At 37.6% G+C, this 22,000-nt stretch overlaps 1 protein-coding gene across 1 annotated transcript in view; it reads left to right on the top strand.

The window, feature by feature from the left end:
• Positions 1–21,675, top strand: part of CPS1 (carbamoyl-phosphate synthase 1) — a 141,065-nt gene extending 119,390 nt beyond the window's left edge. Inside the window, exons 30-38 of the mRNA XM_040228582.1 lie at positions 214–321; positions 1,980–2,069; positions 4,227–4,397; positions 7,124–7,198; positions 9,995–10,093; positions 16,972–17,031; positions 17,765–17,877; positions 19,723–19,852; positions 20,573–21,675. Coding sequence (XP_040084516.1) covers positions 214–321; positions 1,980–2,069; positions 4,227–4,397; positions 7,124–7,198; positions 9,995–10,093; positions 16,972–17,031; positions 17,765–17,877; positions 19,723–19,852; positions 20,573–20,671 — 945 coding nt within the window. The 3' untranslated portion in view covers positions 20,672–21,675. The remainder of the gene's footprint in view (positions 1–213; positions 322–1,979; positions 2,070–4,226; positions 4,398–7,123; positions 7,199–9,994; positions 10,094–16,971; positions 17,032–17,764; positions 17,878–19,722; positions 19,853–20,572) is intronic.
• Positions 21,676–22,000: the final 325 nt, after the last annotated feature.

The raw sequence follows: 22,000 nt of genomic DNA, 5'->3' as shown, positions 1-22,000 counted from the left end.
TCTCAGACATTCTTAGCTGCCCACACGGTGGTCTGTCACTGAACAGGGAGGCTTGGTGAGGCTGCATGTGCGGTTCCTTCTGCCCCCTCACTGGAGACTTAGCAAAGAAACTGCTCAATGCTGGAGGTATCTGTTAGAATTAAGGGGGTATGCCAGGCAGCAGCTTCATTGAAGAAGAGCTGACAACTCTTTCTCAAATCTTCTTTTGGCCAGGTCATCTCCCATGCCATTTCTGAACACGTGGAGGATGCAGGCGTCCACTCGGGGGATGCTACTCTGATGCTGCCCACACAAACCATCAGCCAAGGAGCCATCGAAAAGGTCATCATTTATAAATAAAGGTGGAGGAGGGGAAAAGATTAAAAGTTTTTAAAACTAAGTAGTAGCATAGGACATAACCCAGGTAAAATTTAATTATGAAGGGGACTTCTTCCTCTGAGTTTGCTGTGTATTTTAAAGATAACAGCTTCCTTTTCTGCCCTTTAGAACTCTTGATTGTATTCTAGAGCAATAGTCCTCTAATTGTGTTCACTGTTACCACCTGGGGGACTTGTTAAAAGGTTGTGGGATTCCATCCCCAGTTTTGATTCTGTAGTTCTGGGGCCCATAATTTGCATTTTTATTGAGTTCCCTTGTGATGCTATTCCTGCTGGTCTGGGGTCTCCATTTGTATAACTGTTGCTGCAGGTGATTCTAATATTTGAGCCACTTACAGGTGAGCAGCACCTAAAGTAATATTTCTCAGTTAGAAGCAGATATGCAGTAGTCACATGAGAACCTTCTGGAACCAATGCTTTCACTGTCTACTCTTACCCTCACTCAAAAAGTACTTTAAGATATGTCTCTTCCAGTGGTTTTGAAACTGCTACTTTAATGACCTTTCCAAGAATGATGATTCTGCCTCAGTATTCAATATGCATTGCTAGGTTTCATCTTAAAGACTGCCATCATAAATAACCTGGGGATGTTCCTTTAGTCTTCAGGTATGTGAGGTGAGGATTAGCCTTTTTAAATGAGACTTCCCAATAATCCTGCTATCAGAATCTCGGCAGCCTTAGTTGTACATTGGGTTGGTTTCCAAAGGTCTTGCCTTGTTCTAGAATGTGAAGATGGCAGGTTGCTTTGCAATAGCAGCAGCATGAAGGAACAGTATCCTGGGATTTCAAATGTGCTTTACTTTTTCATATTGGAATAAATGATCTCAAAACTCATATATTTTGAAATCTCTCAAAGCTCAGTGTGTCATGGACCCTGTTTCCTTTTGTAACTGATTGAGTTGCTGAACTGCAAAGGCATGTAAGATCAGCGAATGAGGAGCTGTTGATTCTAGCAGCCAGTGCCTTCTCTGTGCATGCGATCCTTCTGGCTCTGGTTGGATATGGGAATTCCTGTAGATGACACACACCTCCCTGCAAGGGAACGTGTTTCCTTCTGACCGTAATATCCACCCTTGCAGAGTCCAGGGGAAAAGAAAAGCACATAAAAGAAATCTCTCTGGTCTCTTTGCAGTACCATGTAATTTCAGGGCCTGTACTTCTCAGCAGGTAGGTCATTAGATTGATACAGAGTTTGGACTGCAGCTTTTGGTGCTGAAGCAAACAGACTGAAGGGATTCCATTTAGCCCTCAGAATGAAACCAGAGTATATGACGGTAGGTAGATAGGGGCATTTGGCAAAAAGATAATCCTGTACCATTGTTTGCTCTTTTCCCTGCTGTCCTGGTGTGAATATTTAGAACGTTTAGTATAATTATTATTTTATTAATAGAAACCTAAGGATGGCTTCTATTATTACTCCATTATTACTTCATTATTATTACTCCATTATTATTATTACATATTATTACTCCATTATTAGTAGAGATGTAGTTCTTTGTAAGAGAAATGAAAAAAATCTAAATTTAAGGTGATGTATCTTTTTTGTTTGTTTTTAAACTAAGGAATGTTCTTTAGCACAGTATCATTGTCCTTTTGATCTAGGTGAAGGATGCTACCAGAAAGATCGCAAAGGCTTTTGCCATCTCTGGCCCATTCAACGTCCAGTTTCTTGTCAAAGGAAATGATGTCTTGGTAAGAAATGCCAAACTGTTTGAGGGAACACCACTGCTATGTCAGGTCCTGTTGGTTTATGTTCCTCTGGGAACACAGCCACAGAGCAGCTGAGACCCTGGCAGCAGATAGTGTCTTAGTGTGGGGTGTGGCACAGCATATAATACCCGCCTTGTTTGAAAACACTGGTCTTGGAGGCACTGATGTGTCAATGACAGCTTTGTAAACACCCTGATCCACTGGAAAGAAGATCACTGTCTGCCACCTACAGTAGAGTATAGATAGATGTGGTGACCATCACAAACTAATCTGTTCAGATTACTGTGGAATAGTCATAATTACATGCACTGGAGTTTTGCTTTATTCATTTCCTGGAAAAGAAAGCTCTTTTGGATACCATTTACCAATAAATAAATACAATAAAATAAAAAAGAAAGAAAGAAATTTAAAAAATGTTAAGGTGATTGGGTTAGTCTTAATTAATTTAATCTACTTAATGTAACTAATCAGTAACCAATATTGCTCCTCACCTACTATGCAAAGTCCTAAAGTGGCAACAAAGATGTATAGAACCCAGTTTTTGCTCTCAAAGATTCATAATTTAGTGAGAACTGGGAAGAATATGAATTTGTAGATAAATATAAGTTAGAATATAGTAGCTGCTGGAAGGAATGTACAAATAAAGTGATATTGGAGGCATAGAATAGGGAGTGCCTGTGTGTGGGGGGGTGGTGAGGGTGGGGGTCTGTGCCTGCATGTGTGTATGAGCATGTAATTGAGTGTCATATGCCTGGTTTGGGTGGATAATAAAATATTTCAAGGAGGATTTTGTAATTTGAGCTGGGTCTTAAAGGATGAATAACAAGTAAAGGAAGATAGAGAGGGCAGTATACATACAACATCTATGGGAAAGTTCAGTGTGTTTTAGGAGATAGTGACCAGTTCAGTTTATCAAGATTATTTTTCCAGGGAAATCATAGAAGGCAAACGTGGAAAGAAAGACTGAGACCAGGAAAGTGGTACAAGATAACATAGAGGGCTATACTGAAGCAAGAGGATAGAAGGCTGTCAAGGACTGGACTTCACTCTCAGGGCCAGTAGAAATCCACTGAAGACTTTCCAGTATAGATGTGGCATGATCTGAACTCTGCATAAAAACAAATCTGTCAAGAGCTTGTGGGGCTTCCCAGGTCACGCTAGAGATAAAGAATTCACCTGTCAGTTCAGGAGCTGCAGGAGATGCGGGTTTGATTCTTGGGATTGGGAAGGTCCCCTGGAGGAGGAAGTGGCAACCCACTACACTATTCTTGCTGGGATAATGCCACAGACAGAGAAGTCTGGTGGAATACAGTCCACGGTGTCACGAAGAAACAGACACGATTGAAGCACCGAGTACACAAGCACACATGTCAAGAGAGTGTGGGGATGAAACAGCAGAAAGGGGTGGGGAAAAGTCAGAGTTCAAAGATACTGACTGAAAAGAAAGAAAGAAAGTGAAGTCATTCAGTCGTGTCCGACTCTGCAACCCCATGGAGTGTAGCCCACCAGGCTCCTCTGTCCATGGGATTTTTCAAGCAAGAGTACTGGAGTGGGTTGCCATTTCCTTCTCCAGGGGATCGTCCTAACCCAGGGATCGAACCTGGGTCTCCCGCACTGCAGGCAGATGCTTTACCATCTGAGCCACCATGGGACCAAAAAGGAAACCAGTTAGCAAAAGTTTACAAGTGGCACACGGACATAGAGAACAGATTTATGGACATGGCACCAGGGTGAGGAAGGAGAGGGTGAGACGTATGAAGAGAGTAACATGGAAACTTATTTACTATATATAAAATAGATCTCCGATGGGAATTTGTTATATAACACAGGGAACTCAAACTGGGGCTCTGTAACAACCTAGAGGGGTGGGATGGGGAGGGAGGTGAGTGGGAGGTTCAAGAGGGAGGGAACATGTATACCTATGGCTGATGCATGTTGATGTTTGGCAGAAACCAACAGAATTTTATGAAGCAATGATCCTTAAATTAAAAAATCAATCAATTAAAAAAAATGTCTATCAGGGGGAGACAAGGAAGAGGCTGGCAAAGCAAGAGCTGGGCCAAGTTGCAGGGAGCAGATGAATATTGTCATTGTCTCTCACCATCCTTTCTCTTCTTTTGAATTTTGTTATCTCTCCAGGTGATTGAGTGTAACCTGAGAGCTTCTCGATCCTTCCCCTTTGTTTCCAAGACACTTGGAATAGACTTCATTGATGTGGCCACCAAGGTGATGATTGGAGAGCACGTTGATGAGAAACCCCTTCCAACACTGGAGCATCCCATAATTCCAGCTGACTATGTTGCAATTAAGGTATATTTTCAAAAATCTTAGTCATTTTTTAAGTTCCAAAGGAATTAAAGGAATAATTTTTCATCAAAAAATGATCTTAGGACTTCCCTGGTGGTCCAGTGATTACAAATCTGCCCTCCAATGCAGAGGATATGGGTTCGATCCCTGGTCCCAGAACTAAGATCCCACATGCCATGGGGCAAAAAAGACCCATCTTAGCCAAAAATAATTTTTTAAAAATAATCTTGATACGTTATGAACCTTCTAACTAAAGTGCTAGACTAGGGATTTATAATGTTTGCTTTGAATAATGCAATGCAGTTTCTCTATTGGCAACTTTATGTGTACTCTTGTGCATTTCAAAAATTAAAAAAAAAATTTAGAATTACATAACTTCGAAACCAACTAGCTGAGTGACATAAACTACATTTATGAAGTTGATGCTTAATGCTGCCAGTTTAGTTGGTAAATAGAAATTCTGATATAACTTTTAGGATAAGGCTTGAATTATGCCAAGGCTTTCAGGAATGCATGAGTCTTGTAAACGTGTTACCTTGTGGTGTTACTTAAATTTTTATTGCCTTGACCAGCTTTGCTTAGTTCCTATTTCTTTAGTGGTATAATTTTGTTGTAGCAGTACTGTGAGGGTAATGAAATTGATGGTACCTTTATGAAGAATGACCAGGAAAATGTAAGGTTTGTTCACTAAATACAGGCATGACTTGGAGATATTGTGGGTTTGGTTCCAGACCACCACATTAATTCTACACTAATTTTTTGGCCTCTCAGTGCATATAAAAGCTATATTCACACTATATTGTGGTTTGTTAAGTGTGCAATAGCATTATATCTAAAGAAATAACGCACATACCTTAATTAAAAACTACTTTATTGCTCAAAAATACCAATTATCATCCGGGGCTTCAGTGAGTCATAATCTTTTTTTGATAGTAATAATAATGAAAAAGTTTGAAATACTGTGAGAACTACCAAAATGTGACACAGAGACACAGTGATTAAATGCTATTGGAAAAAATGGTGCCAAGATACTTGGTTGATGTAGGGTTGCCATAATATACAAACCTTCAATTTTTAAAAAATTCAATATCTGTGAAGCACAATAAAACAAAGCATCATAAGACAAGAAATGCCTGTATATATTTGTATATTTCAAATAACTTAATAATAAATCCACTGTGCTCCTCTAGCTGTTTCAGTATGCCCATGAACAGAGTATTTATAATTATGACCTTTAACTACCTCACTGGACAGTATGAGGATTAGTGAGATATTATGTAAATATATCTGAATTTTTTAAAACAAAGTACACAATGAAATTAATTTATGTTGTATACTTACGTGATATTTACATATTCTGGGTGCCTTCAGAGCTTTCTGTTCTTATATACTAGTGACCTCAACCATAATTATATTACAACTGAGACTCTGACTTCTGACTTTTACAGTGGGAGTTTTAAGTTGAAGCTATAAATTAAAAAATATTTATGAATCTTATTTAAGTTAATAATTTAAGATTCCCTGGATTTTACAGTACACTGAGGTAGAATGTCACTTCTTATTTTAGGGTAGCATTTTATTCCTGGATGCTATGACACAACATAAATTGTTAAATTTTCAATGGGACTATATATACATAGGGTTTTATTGTTTGAGACCAGTAAGTAGAAGGACCCCCAAAATATTTTTCCACTGGAGATTCTGTATATGAATTTCAAACTCATGTTTCTTTATTCTTGGACACAGGAATACACACACAAATATATACACACATGTGTATGAAACAGTTTCCAACTAGTAACAATACTGATGGATAGATGTGAATTTTTCAGAATGCACTGCTTCTAGTTTACTTCTTTCCTAGTTATCCTTGTACATGAATCTTGATTTTTTTGTCAAATTACTTTTTCATAGTCAATCTTAATATTGTCCTAGTGAGGTGGGTAGGTATCAATGGTTGATGTAGAGAGAGGCTGGAAGGCAGGAATATAATGTAATAATGACTAAGATGACCCAGTGAAATAACTCCAAGCTAGAATTCCCATAATGACTCAGAGGCATGCCTGAATCAAAGAAGGAATAATCTAGGCTGGATAAATAGATATATGAAAAAAACAAAAATTTGATTCTTAGTGAACTGCATTGATAAAATAAATGGAAAGAAAGCACTCCTATCTATGTTCTAGTTCATATGAAAGTTCTGGGCAAAAGTATTTCCAAGCAGAATATTTTTCAAAGGTTTTTAAGAGGTGTCAAGAACAGCTTAATGTCTCAGAAGTCAGCTTGCAGACAGACATTTCTGGCAAGGTGGCTTGTCGTAAGTCCAAATGATCAGAACAAGAAGAAGAATGTTTCAAAAGCTACCAAGGAAAAAGTGTGTTTGAACTCTGTCTGGGGAGACCCATGCCCAGTAGACTTTGTTTGAAATCACTCCAGTAAGAATACGTGTAGGCTAGATCAGAAACATTGGCTTAGACTGGTCACTGGGGCCCTATTTACAGAAATAAATTGTGACTATTTAACCCAATTTGGGCCGAAAGCTCAAGAAATTCTTGGAACACAGGTTTAAGGCTATTTTTTAAGTCAGATGCTTGGACCAAAGACTTTTTTTATGTGTCTACCATAGCCTAAATGAATCCTTTGAGAGATGATTCACTAAACGTATTTATCCTCCTTTATTCTTGTTATAGCCTTCTTTCACATATTTTTCCTACCCGTTATTTTGATAGGCTCCGATGTTTTCCTGGCCCCGGCTGAGAGACGCTGACCCCATTCTACGATGTGAGATGGCTTCCACTGGAGAGGTAACTAGTTAATGATCCATGAACACTTTCATTAAATCTACTTCAAAGTCTATTGTTTTATGATCAGAATATAGTAAAGTAATTTAGTAAGTAGTAAGCGAGACACTTCTTTTGTGATCAGAATAAGTCTGAAACGGCCTGGGAATTTTGAGCCAAGAAAAAAATCCTTGAATTTTGTAGCCCAGAGTCTAAATTCTCACTTATATTTCAACAGTTGACTATATTGTCTGTGTGTTTCATTTATTTTCACATTACAAATTGAGAGCATCTTTCAAATATTTCTTTAGATGTCTAGGGAAATACCTTCCTAGGTACTTAAGGTTCTCAGGTCTCAGGTCTCTCTGTAAAGGTTCTCAGTTCTCTCTGTAAAGCACCTCTCATCCCCTCTAATTTGCCTTGCTATTGTGAAATTAGATCATTGAGCTTTTAATAGCAACATGTAGAATGATGTACAACAGTAGAAAGATAATGGGGCCATAATACGGTAGGATCTGCAGGTATATGCAAAGTCCCAGAACCACTGTTTTACAAAGCAACTGTAGTCGCCTGGAGATTATCTAAAAACTATAATGAGACTGACCACTGGATGTCCCTCTTCACTTGTGTTGGAGCCTTTGTCAGCTGGAGGTTTCTTTAAGAATGTGAAATGTGTTTCTTGTAGAAAGCTGTCAGATTCCAGAGAGTTCCCTGCATGTCAGTGTCAGGACATTGTATGAATCACCTAGCCCTTGACAGACTTACTGGACACAACCTTCAGATTCTCATCAGTGCACACCAGAGTGGCAACATCAGACTCGGAGGCATCATTGTTTCCTCTTGGTGTTGAGGAAAACCTGAGAGGGGAAAAGACTTAATTGCAACAAATATGTGATGTTTTATATGGTTGCCTGGTTACAAGCAAAATCTGTGATGAGAAGCCAATTGAGACAGGAAGGGAGGCAGTGAGGAATAAATGGCTATCTTGTTTGTATTTGGACTGATGATTGCCTTCTCTTAGTATCTTTGCTGCTTCCGTTAATTTAATAGATGAGAAAACCTAACTTGAAGACAAGGGACGTAATGCTGAATTTCTCTGCCGTTTAAGGAGATCCTCTGATGTTCATCTTGGTAACATTGTCACTCAGTAGCAGGGCTGTTTTCAGCTAGCCTAGGATTCAGATCAGGGTGAGATCTGCTTTCCTTCGTGCTGTTTTCTCTGGTGTGGCGAATCTGTTTTCAGCACCTGCGTCCATTCTGCCTCCAGACATACATTATTGGAATTGTTGAAACACGAACATATGAGAGAATTAGAAATTCAGCCCTCCCCTTCCTCGTATCTGTTTTAGAAGTACAGAGAGATAATTCCTCTTCCATTATTAGAGTCATATTTCCAAATGTCACTTAGTGTGATGTTACAAGTTCTGTTTTATTACTGAAATCAGAATAATAATTCTAGCTCAGTGAAATCTCAGTTATGCTCCAGAGACATTTTCAGTGTTAAAATGGTTTGTTGTGGGATTAAATAAAACTTTAGCTTTCCTAATGATAAGGTGGGGATGATAGTCTTAACCTTTGTGCTCAGTTGTGACTGACTCTCTGACCCATGGACTGTAGCCCACCAGGCTCTTCTGTCTATGGGCTTTTATAGGTAAGAATACTGGAGTGGCTTTCCATTCCATGCTCCAGGGGCTGAATCCATGTTTCTTGTATCTCCTGAATTGGCAGGCAGGTTCTTTACCATTAACACCTCCTTAACTACTTTCTGTTTTTTTTTGTAGAAAACTGCTGAAACCTTGTGTTTGTATATGCACTTATGATGAAATTGCCTAGGTTCTTTCAGTAGGGTTTGGGTCCCATTAACCTAGGTTGACATTTCTTAAGTTGGTTAGCCAGTACTTGAACACAGAAAATGTTCACTGTGGTGTAAAAAGCAGCAGGTCCTAGTGGTCCACAGAAAATCATAGTCATGAGAACTTTCCTTTGACAGTAAAGGAGTCACTTGCTTAAAGAACGAATTTAGCCATCAGTGTTATTTACTCTAATGGTGATTCTCTACCTTTGTCAAATAATGATGTACAAGTCAAGGCTTACTTCCATCATGCTCAGATTAACCCCTTAGGGTTTACCCCTTCTATAGTTAGGGTAGCTAATCAACTTGTAGTTATATTGTGCTATTACCCTACAGGAAGGCTCTGTATATCCCAACACTATATTAATTTGGATTTTTTCTTTTCTTTTTTTTACTTTGGGCTGTAGTATTAAGAACTGATAGCAAGGTATATTGCCTCATTTTATGAAGGTAATCATAATGAAGAAGTTCCTTTGAGATTTTCACAGATTTACTGAATTTCTCAGAAGGCTTTCCCATATGTATGAAGTAACTCCTAACCAATTGATTAGCAGTTACACATTTGTGCTACTGACCCATGAATTCATGTATTGTTGGATAGTATACATAAATATACTATTATTTAAACATTAAGTCGAATTAACATTTGGCAGCTCACCATGTTATGGGCCAGAAGCTGTAATTTGTATCCAAATATCTCACAGTAGAATCCAGTTCTGTTGCTCCATGGAGTGTTGTTGGATGGAGAAAGAATTGCTTATTCATTCATTATGTTTAATTAAAAACATAAGATACATCTGCCCTGGCCAGACTTTTAATCCCTAGATTCAGATTGAATGGTCTTTGGGCAACTCAATAAAATCTAGCATAGGAATCTATGACTTCATTTGTGTTTCTTTTTTGGTAGGGTTGGGTGACTGTCATTTGCTTCCTTTTACTTTATTTTTTTTTTCATTTCTTCTAAACAGGTGGCTTGCTTTGGTGAAGGTATTCATACAGCTTTCCTAAAGGCAATGCTTTCCACAGGATTTAAGATACCTCAGAAAGGCATTCTGATTGGAATTCAGGTAGGTAGTGTGTGGTTGTGTGCATGCTGGGAGCTGGTAGGGGAAGTGACCTTAATGGTGCTAGAGAAGAGGAGGAAATATTTTTAAGATTCCACTAAAAAGCCAGCAAACTTGAGAAATAATGGATATCTTTTTCTCTGTATATTCCTTGAATTTTTGCCTTTTTCTTTTGTAGCAGCCAATACAAATAAGTGAATAAACAAAAAGAAAATAAGAAAGAAAAAAAGCTCTAGTGAAGGGTGTTTATTCTGAATGGGATTCAGGGTACCTTTAAAAGGACTCTGTTCTTTCCTTTGGTTACATCTTTTCTACATGGCTTGCTCTTAGTACTATCTCCTTAGCCTCTGAATATAAGCTTTCCATAAAGTTGGTCTCATGGCTTTTTTCTGTGACTGTGTCTAGCATTTTCTCTTGACTTTCCCCTTTGCCAGCTCATTCATGTCTATCCACTCTCCCATTTCAAACTATCATCTTTAAATCTTAATCCTCAGTCATCCTCTGTTTCCAGCAGTTTGCTGGATACTTCCATCTGGATGTCTCAAAACCAACTGAAATGAATATTACCCCTCCAAACCTCTGTTCTTTCCTTCATTACATTCATTCATTCATTCACATTTCAATTTCTACTAAATATCAAAGATTCAGAGTTGAAGAAGACATGGGCATTATTTGAAAAATTTTCTTAACGTAATTAAAAGTTCTCCATGACTGACTGAAAGTTCTTAAAGGGCAGTGGCCTAATGGGCTTAAGAAAGTCAGCCCATCCCACAGTGTACTGTGGAAGTTCTTGAAATATTATTAGTAAACCTTCTAAGTCAAAGCATGGTGTAGTAATTGTAAGTGAATATCTTCATACGATGAAAAGGACATCATTGGTTTATTATTGCAAGTCAAATGTAAATCTTAGGGCAAAATGGGAGCCAGGATACTCTTATTACTCTTTGGAATAATTATTGCAAGAATATACAAATTATTTCTTTATCAAGTTTCTAAAAAATACTAGGTGTTTCTCAACTGATCTTTCACTTTCATCTGAGGTTAGCAATCCCTGGGCCTATAAAAACAATAGATGGTCTTATCTATCACCTCTGCCATTCTTTCAATCAGTTCAAACCCTGCACGGTTCTGTACACATCAAAAAATTTGTAATTAGAATAATACCAGGTATTTTCAAGTAGTGGGTTATTATTACAGAGGCTGTTGCATTAGGGTGCCTTAGTGTCAGCAAATTAGACTCCGGAGACTGGATGGGTGGCTTTGGAGAAGTTTCTGCAAAGAGTAACTTGGGATTTTGCTTCATAAAGGTGTCAGAAGGGCGATGGAGAACAGTTAGAACAGAGGCTAACAAGATGACTTGCAATTGTGAAGCTTAATGGCAGTTTAGAGACACATCACACCATATGAGAGACTCATCACGTTATAACGGGTATTAAGTATTATTAAGTCACAAGTATGAGAGTATTTGTCCAGCTTCCAGTTATGGCTTAAAGTTTAATGTGAGACCTGGGGGCATTCAGAGGAGACCATGCCCTTAGTCCCTGTCCTCACAACTAATCATAATAGTGCTAACATTTTAAAATACCACTTTAAGAAGGCAGTGATGTATAAAATTGTGCCTTGTTTGGTTTCAGTGCTGCAGGGAAATATAAAGCAAAAATTAATTTGATCCCTATGAAGTACTAGTATGATTTTGGCAAGAGTGAACAGAATTTTTGCTTTGTAGGGAAAGAAGGAAGTTCATAGGGAAAAAAGACTTCTAAAGGCAATGTTCTACCTTTCAGTTTATTCTTTTTTAAAGAAATCAATGTTCTAGCAGCTACATATATTTTTGCAAAGAACTTTCTTTCTGTACATGTGCGCATAATATTAGGAATTTAAATATATATGTATTTTAATTACAGAGCTTAAAAGTATATTCAAGGAAATATTTAATAAACTGACATTTAACAAAATACTTGCAGCTGTGTTAAAATTAATCATCAAGATTCTAAATCTCTAGAGATAGGTAAGAACCATTTTCTAACCTACTTTATATGGGAAGGAAAGAGAAGCTGCCATCACCAATAGTCAGAGTATAATATCTTCATTACTATATGGAAGATTTTAATTTGTAGTGATTTTTTTTTCAAATGTATAGTCATAAATTTGACTGAACAATATGATAGAATGTGCTAATCAGAGTTAATAGCTAACTCACTGGGCTAGTTAGAATGGTATAAACCTAAACTTCATAGCAACTGTGAATTAAGTAATTAGAACCTATGTTTCAGGATACACTGTACTTAAAAAAATCATCTTACTTAACATGATTTCACTTAGCCAGAAGAATTCATATAAACTCATTCAAAAGACCTTCTTTTCTCTTCATTACCCCCTCCTGAGGCAGCTGCTGCTAGGAGTAAAGGATTTAATTGAAGAAACCTTACCTCTAATTTTTCACAACAGGTTGCAAGAGAAAACTAGGGGAAAAGAGAACTATGGAGGAAAGGCAAAAGTGACTTTGATACAGGAAATATTTTTTCTTATTGTTGGTTGTTTAACACATATTTTAAGTAGCAGTTTATCACTAGCAAGTATCAACCACTTTTCAACATTTAATAAATATATTGTGTGTGTGTATGTGCATGTGGGTGTATATACATGCTTGTGGGTTATATTTATTTTCCTAATTTTTTCTTTCTTTTCCCTTTCTTATCCTACTCTTTACACACATAGACTGTTTCTGTCCATTCACTATTAATCCTATGGTCAAATTACCTGGGAAATTTGAAATATTTTGGTAACATCAATCTTGAATAACTAGGATTTAGGGGGAAAATCAAGATTTAGGTTTCATCAAAGGATTCTTGTCAACTTAACTATTACAGGCACTGTGTGTCTACCAAGAGCCTTTTTAAGCATAGACCCTAATGTAAGAAAGGCATAGTGTAGGTTTATGTGGCAACAAAATCATCTTTGATTTTCTTGCAATATTTCCAGCCTCTTTTCATCCCATCAGGATTTATTTTTAGTATCTACTAGTGGGCAATCTGCTTTGTCTTGAAGTTTTCTGGAACACTCTTCAACAATAAATGATTTACTCTAGAGCAGATCAAGAGCCCTTGCTGTTTTTTGCCCTCTGATTGGGCTATTCAGTGATGCTCGTAAACAGCCCCCAACCTGATATCTGTGCTTCAGCATGGCTCAGAAACACAAAGCAAGCATTTTATTTGAAAAAGACAACTCCAAGTGACCTGAATAACCTTTTATCTTCTATACAGAATCATTATGAGCAACCAGAGAGTTGTCAGCCCTGACATCCCTGTAGAGTCCACAGACGTCACACCATCTTAACCTGGCTTTTGGTTCTATAGCCAGAGTTTGGATTAATGTGAAATGATAATTAGAGGAAATATATATAATATATATAAATATGTTTTTTTTTCACTTTAAAAGGACTTTCTTTCTTACAAATGTTTTCCAGGAAATAAATCAGCTTGTACTTTTCACCTTTAGTAACAAATGGTTTCTTACCCAGGTATTTTCATTCAGCTATTAAATCTGGGGCTACTCAGATGAAAGCTGACAGCTGTAATTTCTTTTTGTAGAGAGGCTATTTTATGTGTCACAAGTGTTCAATACATGTTTGATAGAAGTTTATAATGTGACTATGAAAGCCAACACCCCAGACCAGAAGGCAGAGTAGTTCCCTGGCTGGAAACTGCCAATACTGTCATGTCGAATATTTATCTTTTCCACTTGGGGGACAGCACTGAAACAGCTCCATAATGAGGTTCTGGCTGGTGTCTGCAGGACTCAGAGGTCTTGCTGACTTATTTTACTTTAAAATGGCAAAGAAAAAAAAAATTATAGTCTAGTACTCCTCCCTCAACCTTTTTCATAGTGTCTTTGGCCAAGGTTAATGCATCTTCACCTTGAATTACAAAATGAATGAAGGGTAGTCCTCTTATCGCCTCTTCCTTCCTATTCCTAAACGTAAATGTGCCCCAGAATCACTGGAGGGTTTGTTAAACTGCAGATCCTTGGGACCCACTCCCAGAGTTCCTGATTCTATAGATCTCGGGGTAAGGCCCAAGTTTTCATAACTGAAGCAAATTCCCAGGTGATGTTGAGTCTCTGGAGGCCACATCTTGAGAACTATTATACATGTGAAATGGTATTTTAGAAAATCGATGCAATGTTATGTTATCATATGGCCATATATTATTAGTGACTTTTTGCTAGGGGGAAATGTAAGAGATTGAGATTAGTACCTGACTAATGTAATAACAGGTCAAAAAGTGTTGGTTACTTTATGGTGAGCTTCCAGTGTGCTCTGATGCTTCCTTATGTTTGCTGTGTGTTTAGCAGAGGTTCACAAGATAATGTTCCATTTTAGGTGTGCTTGATGAAATTCAGAGGTTTATTTATAATATTTCACATGTATTTGCTATATTTCAAGAAATCTAAAACACCAAGAAAACCTAAAATGCCATTTAATTCAGTCCCTTGCTTTCTAAGCAGAATCAAGTGAGTAAAAGATTGTTCTAATCTTTTGCTTAATCTAGTCTTAAAGAAACTGCCACAAAACTCATTAAATTACCTTAATGTCTTGAATTACTTTCTGATTTTATACTTATTTAATTTTATATCTATCCACGAACTTCTTGCATCTAAGCCCATTTCTTCCTGTTGGGTCCTAAGTGGGAATGAAAAGCTACTGCCTTGGGCATCGTTACAATTTGTGTTCTAGAAGGCTGTCATGAATAACCCCTGAGCCTGCTTTAGCTGAGATTCATCCCGTTACATTTATCTTTTCTATTTGCCAATAGTTTCTTCTCATAAAATTGCAGTTCTGGGATTGAGAGGGCCAGATTCTGAAAGGATTTTATATTTGAACATAGTCTTGGGGTCTCTACCTAGGATTTAGATCTTTTCTCAAAAAGCCGCTACAAGTAAGTATTAGGAAGTTTTGTGGGCTGAACATTATCAAAATTGTACAAGGATCTGGATGTTTTATCACAATTCTTAGTTTCTCTGAAACTGAAATAAGATCATATTCATGACTTTTCTCAACCATTACTAATATAATTTCTAATAGATTATAAAATATTTTAAAAGTAACCAAATTATGTCATCTGTTTACAAACTTTTGTGAATAGTTCAAAAAAATGTGAAAATTTCTCATTTGAAGCAGAATGGATGTTTTTAACATTGTACAATTTTGCATATTCTGTTTAGCTCGATTACTCAGACATTCATGTTAATGGGATCAAGGTCAGAAGTCGATAATTGGGTAGGCTACTGAGCTTGTTTTCTTCCACTCTGATCACTGTATTGCAAATATGTGCTTTTGGTCACAGGAAGGAAGTGTGTTCAGAATTAAGGAACCCTGATGGCGACAGACAGACCAGGAAAGGCAGGACCCAGAAATTGAATGGGTCCAGCTGGGGTTTTCAGCAGAGCACACAAGTCTAAGAAAATATCTCAACAGCAAGACTGAATATCAGGGAGCCTGGTGGGAAGGAAAACATATATGAGGATGATACTGGTTTGTGTTCTAAGTGTGACAGCCAGTAGAGGAACCCAGGCTTCAGAGCTAGAGTGCAGGGATAGGAATATAGCCTCTGTGAGGCTGAAAAAACAATTATTTTAACAATAATAATATTTAATGATAACTATTAATGAGCCAGCAATTGTGCTAAATTGGCGGCTTCCCAAGTGGCTCAGTGGTAGATAATCCATGCGCCAATGCAGGAAATGCCAGTTTGATTGATCCATGAGTTGGGAAGATCCCCTTCCCAAAGAAGAAATGGCAGTCTGCTCCAATATTCTTGCCTGGAGAATCCCATGGATAGAGAAGCCTGGAGGGCTACATTCCATGGGGTTGCAAAGAACTGGACACAACTGTGTAATCGAGCATGACCACTGCACTAACACTTATGGCGGACTTCACTCACTGAATACTCACAGGGACCCTCTGACATTTTGTTGTTGTTCAGTCGCTCAGTTGTGTCTGACTCTTTGTAACCCCGTGGACTGCAGTACGCTGGGCTTCTCTGTCCTTCACTATCTCCAAGAGTTTACTCAGACTCATGTCCATTGAGTTGATGATGCCATCCTACCATCTCATCCTCTGTACTATTATTCCTATTTAACAGTTGAGGAAAATATATCACAGAGAGGTTAAGTAAATTGGTCAAGGTCACCCAATTTATTGTGGACCATCAAGAAGTAGATACACTAATATCGGAGTCACTGTTTTATAAATGAGGAAATGGAAGCTCAAAGACATTAACTTTTCATACAAATGCATGGTAAAGACAGAGTGAAATGCAGGTTAGTGACTCCAGAGTCCATTCTTTTACTCTTTGCTTTAGAGTAAATGCCCAGCTGAGTTCCAAATGATTGACTTGTAGGGAACTTTGCATGAATTGCTAGATCAAGGCCTAGGAATTGAAGTGCAGTCCAAACTTAGAATTTAGCCATTAGAACAGGTTGAAAGGCAGAACATCCAAAAAGGCTGATGTGGCATTGAGCACCTAAGAGAGATGACTTTAAATTTTCTCTAACCAGGAAAATGACCCATCCAGAAGTAAATCCAGGGGTAAATCTGACTCTATACTCAGACACTCAATAGATTAAACAATGAGTAAAGGAATTTGAGGTGTAAAAAGTAAGACAGTAGAAAGCAAGACAATGTGGATGGAATTTCATCTATATGAGAAAATAAGTAAGTTTATAATCACTCTAGGAGGATGAAATCTGTCATCTTTGAATATAAAGCACCAGGCAACACATGGCATTTCCTTTTATGACATAACAGAATGCTGTATTGCATGATGAAATTAATAACATGTATCTAGAAAGTGAATTTTGTTAAATTCCTTTAATTTCAGCAATCATTCCGTCCACAATTCCTTGGTGTGGCTGAACAATTACACAATGAAGGCTTCAAGGTATGTGATATTATTTTTCTTAATTGCTTTCTGTCAGCAATCTATCCACAAAAAGGATATTGAAGAATATTGGGGAATAAAATCATGCAAGATATGACCTCTCCATATGAAAACTATGACTAACTTTATAATTTCAAAGCTTAAATGAAATAAACTAATTAGAAAGACTAGTTTTAAGTTTTAGCACAATTACCACAAACTTACTAAATTTGCTGGCTAAAAACCTAGAGACTTTTTCTAACACAGAACTGGGATAAAGTTTCAATGCATTTCCATATATTTTCCCTTTTTCCTTTTCCTGTTTCCATATGAAGTCATAGTTTCCAACAGTTACAGGCAAAACTTCTTTGCCATGAATATCTGCACACAAAGCCTGGTTCTGTAAAACAGAATGAGTCCCAAGGCTCAAGGTGGGCCTGTGGTCATGAGGCTTTATTGGTCTGATAACTGAATTTTCAGTCACCAATAACTCTTTCCTTTTCTCTCCTACAAAAGCAGTTACAGTTGAGGTTATTAATTTTTTTCTTATTGCAAATATTTTAAAAATATTTAAAATGCCTATAACAGTTGATTCTGTCTTAATCTCTATTTCTGACATCATTTTGCATCTCATATTCACCATATTTTTCCTGCTCTATGTTTTAAATGACTCAAGTGTCCTAATGGGTCCCTTTGCTTCATGACAGCTTATCCCTGATACAGTAACTGACTTTTAAAAAAACTTTAAATGCAGCTCTTTGCCACGGAAGCCACATCAGACTGGCTCAATGCCAACAATGTACCTGCTACCCCAGTGGCATGGCCATCTCAAGAAGGACAGAACCCCAGCCTCTCGCCCATCAGAAAGTAAGAACTGGGCAGGTTATTCTGAGATAAAAAAATAGATGGAGAATTAGCTTTGGAAACTAATATGATATAAGTATGAGGTTTGCCAGGTGGCTCAGTGGCAAAGAATCCACTGGCCAGTGCAAGAGGCCGTAGAGACACGGGTTCTATCCCTGGGTCAGGAAGATCCCTTGGAAGAGGAAACAGCAAGCCAATCCAGTATTCTTGCCTGGAAAATCCCATGGACAGAGGAGCCTGGCGGGCTACACTCTGCGGGGTTACAAAGAGTCAGACGCGACTGAGCAACTGAGTATACACACACACATGATATAAATATATCACCTTACCCTATTGCAAGTCTTCTAAAAATCTTTTTGGTTAACCAATTTAAAATGAGGAAATTTGTGCATGATAGTAAAGTTTCCTTCTCATGAACTTTGCTGTTATTGTAAAACACATAATGCCATATATGTACGTGGTGATATGTAGCATCTTTCAAAATATTTCCAAGTAAATGTCCATTCCTTTGACAGACAGCAACCAAGATCTCAGTGATGAGAATCATGGGCCCAAAGAAAGTAATGCAGCGCTTTGTGTTTTATGTCAACTTGCATTGTGTATATATGTGTATATCAAGTGTAAGATTAACCAGCTGCATTTCACTGAGGTTGTGCGTCAATGAAACAGTCAATTTATTTGAGAAATTGCTACTTAAAGGGCACCATGGGGAGAGATATGATAATGTCACCTATCAGATCGCCTGATTTGCCATTCTTTGATCAGGTTGGTTATTATGCCTTAGGCTATTTCTTCTTTAGGTTTTGTAAGACATTGATTTCAGCACACTACCTGACCCTTCAGAAACACTGACACATTAACACATACAGAACTATGTGGTGTAGGTACATAGGAGATAATTCTCAGTTGCTCCAGGACGTTACAGCCTACTGGATGGCTAAGTCCTAACTAACAAACAGTATATGATATACTATCTGTTAGGGCTCTTGAGAAAGTAACCTACAAATCATCATCAAATTAATAAAAGAAGGCAAATTATTCCAATGATGCTAGAAGCCTTTCTTTGTTGTGGTTGTTTAGTCGATCAGTTGTGTCCGACTCTTTGTGACCCCATGGATGTAGCCCGCCAGGCTCCTCTGTCCAGTGGGATTTTCCAGGCAAGAATACTGGAGTGGGTTGTTACTTCCTTTTCCAGGGGATCTTCCCAACCCATGGATCAAACCTGCGTGTCTTGTGTCTCCTGCATTGGCAGGCGGTTCTTTACTACTGAGCCACTAGGGAAGCCCAGAGGCCCTTCTTAGGGCTTTGTAAAACAAGAATTAGTACTGCTTCCTGCTTTAGACATTTAAATATCTCCTAATGTTTATCGCAGCCCAGCAACAGAATGTGAAGTGGTTTAATTCAAAATCAGGCAGCCTGTATTTCATAACACCAGCTGAGACACTAGGAAGCAGGCGGTGAAGTCAAGTTGATCTGAAGTGGGTGTGAGGGGTGGGGAGTGGAATGGCCTTCGACGCTGGAAGAACCACCTTCTTGTAAAATAAGTAATTGTCTCTCAAATTACCAATTCTTGCTATCAGTAGCATTTTAAAGATAAAACATATATTTTCATTTGATTAGTTAGACATTCAACAGCATTCTTTCAAGAACACAATAAAAAATATTATAGCCCCCGAATGTGTATAGTTTGAACCTCTACTTAGGAATAAAGGAGGGCAGGTGTCAGTCAACTCAGTATGCCATTGACTTGAATGGTTTTGAGATTAATTTACATTAGTAGTTTGAAAACTAATTATAAAATATACATCATCACCTGCAAGCTTGTATTTATTTTGTTTATTTCTTCAGATTGATTAGAGATGGCAGCATTGACCTGGTGATTAACCTCCCCAATAACAACACTAAATTTGTCCATGATAATTATGTGATTCGGAGGACAGCTGTTGACAGTGGAATTGCTCTCCTCACTAATTTCCAGGTATGTTCTTTTCCTCAAACATAGTCCACACGAGGGTTTTTATTTCTGTGCCTCTCTTGAGAGTACACATCTCTCTTCTGTCTTTCTTGTAACTTTCAGAAAGCAGAAGAATTTCTAAATAGAATCTAAATTAATGGTCTATTATGGTAGGTCATGGCCTGAGACAGTTGGTGATCAAGGAGTTGAGATAACCAGAAGCCATGGATAACCATGGTTCTCTCATTACACATACAAATATCCTCTAAATAAAAAGTGTGGTATGGCATGTAATAATGATATGCAATTTTATTCCATTGTGTCTAAATGAAAGGCACCACATAAAAGCAACAGGTAATGGTGATTGAAAGCACAGATATAGTGCAAGCACTTGTCCAGTCCATAGGAAATGATTACCGAAGGCATGTTCTCTTCTACTTGAACATGACCCAACAAATTTATCACTTGGAGAACTGTTTGTAAAGACCCTATAAATTTCTGGCCATTGTATTTTTTTCCCCCTGAGTCAGTTTTAATTTCTGTGAATGGTGAGGGGAAATAAGCTTATTCATGTTGAGGTCTGAGATATAGGAGAAAGTCCCCATTAAATAAAAATGTTTGTGTCTTTCATGCCATACCCCTTTGAAAATCAGGAACAGAAACTGTGACTTTTTGCTCCTGCTTCATTGAACATTCACTTTCATTTCATGTGTGTTGCTAATATTCCTACCTTCATATTTTCAGGTGACCAAACTTTTTGCTGAAGCTGTGAAGAAAGCTCGCAATGTGGACTCCAAGAGTCTCTTCCACTACAGGCAGTACAGTGCTGGGAAAGAACTGTAGAGAAATAGAGACACTGTCTCCATTCTTAAATCAACCTAAGCCACTTTTTATCTAAAGGAACTGATTTGCAGCTTTCTTTCCTAGAAACAAATATTGATATCAAACTTTATTTCAGTGTACTTAGGTGTGCCTTAATATTCTTTTCTTTCACAATTAGATTGTTGTCAGTCACCTTTTAAAAATTTTACTTAGAGAGTCCTCCCTAAGTAACTGTTCTTCATGAGAGCCCTCGCTTATTAATGCCTTATTTTTGGTGGGCCAAGTTTATCTACGTGCTTCTTTGCAGCTAACATTGTATAGTGCTGATTAATGATGATCAAGGTAGAAAAAATTGCTGCTCTGTCTTCTGAACTCTTTCTATATATCCTTTACAGACACTATTGCCATTTTTAAACAGCATCTGCCATACTCAGGACACTTTCATATAACATGGCAGAATACTCTAAAAATGGTTCAAATGAAATATGGATTTAATTTAAGAACTCCTCCATCGTGATGTTTGTGTATTGTTTCTTTTCAATAATCATTCTCTCTGGCTTATACAGGAATATCATCATCCCCTCCCACAGAGCTGAAATTGAGAAGTGTAGCAGAGGTCTTTAAAGTATGGATTTATTAAAAGGATACTGGTTTGCAATTTTGTGTTTTGTAGTATGTCAGCAGATGGTGGATACCGCTGAGGTTTTGTTCTTGTTTCTCTTTGGATTTTTAACCTGAGCCAAGTGAAATCTTCAGATTTATGCCATCTCTGCCATACCCCTCCTTTCTGCCCACTTTGGAATAACTTGGAAGTTATGTTCATTCCCTTCAGAGGACAGATTCTGTTGATCTACTGAGTCCCCTGATACAATGTTAAGTTTTATACATTTTAGGCACAAAGTCCTTGTCGTTCTCCATACAAGAAAAATCTTTGCTACAGGGCAGCCTTTGTCACTTTTAAACTTTTTGTGTTATTACAAGTGCTCTAATTGTGAACTTTTAAATAAAATACTATTGAGAGATAAGACAGTGGTATTCTTGCATTTATTTATTCATTTATCTTTACATTGATCCACAAAATCTGTTCATTTCTCTGATGAAACAGGGCTTGGTGCCAGGATTATATCTTTTTAATTGTTTTTTCCACACAAAGCCCTATAGGGTATGGGCAAATTAATATTAAACATAATGAAGCTTAAGCTGTTATTTCGCTTTTTTTTTCCTCCTCCTATTCCTTGCTTATAAATCTCATTAAAAATTCATTCTCTTGTTACGTGGTTATATACTACCTTTGATCTGTATCCTTTCTTTTGTTTAAGTATTTATGTGGCTGCATTAGGTCTTAGTTGC

This window comes from Oryx dammah, unplaced genomic scaffold (genome assembly GCF_014754425.2).
Source record: "Oryx dammah isolate SB20612 unplaced genomic scaffold, SCBI_Odam_1.1 HiC_scaffold_27, whole genome shotgun sequence".
In the NCBI taxonomy this organism is placed as follows: domain Eukaryota; kingdom Metazoa; phylum Chordata; class Mammalia; order Artiodactyla; family Bovidae; genus Oryx; species Oryx dammah.
The sequence above is the reverse complement of the archived record's forward strand: the minus strand, read 5'-3'. Positions and strand labels throughout refer to the sequence as shown.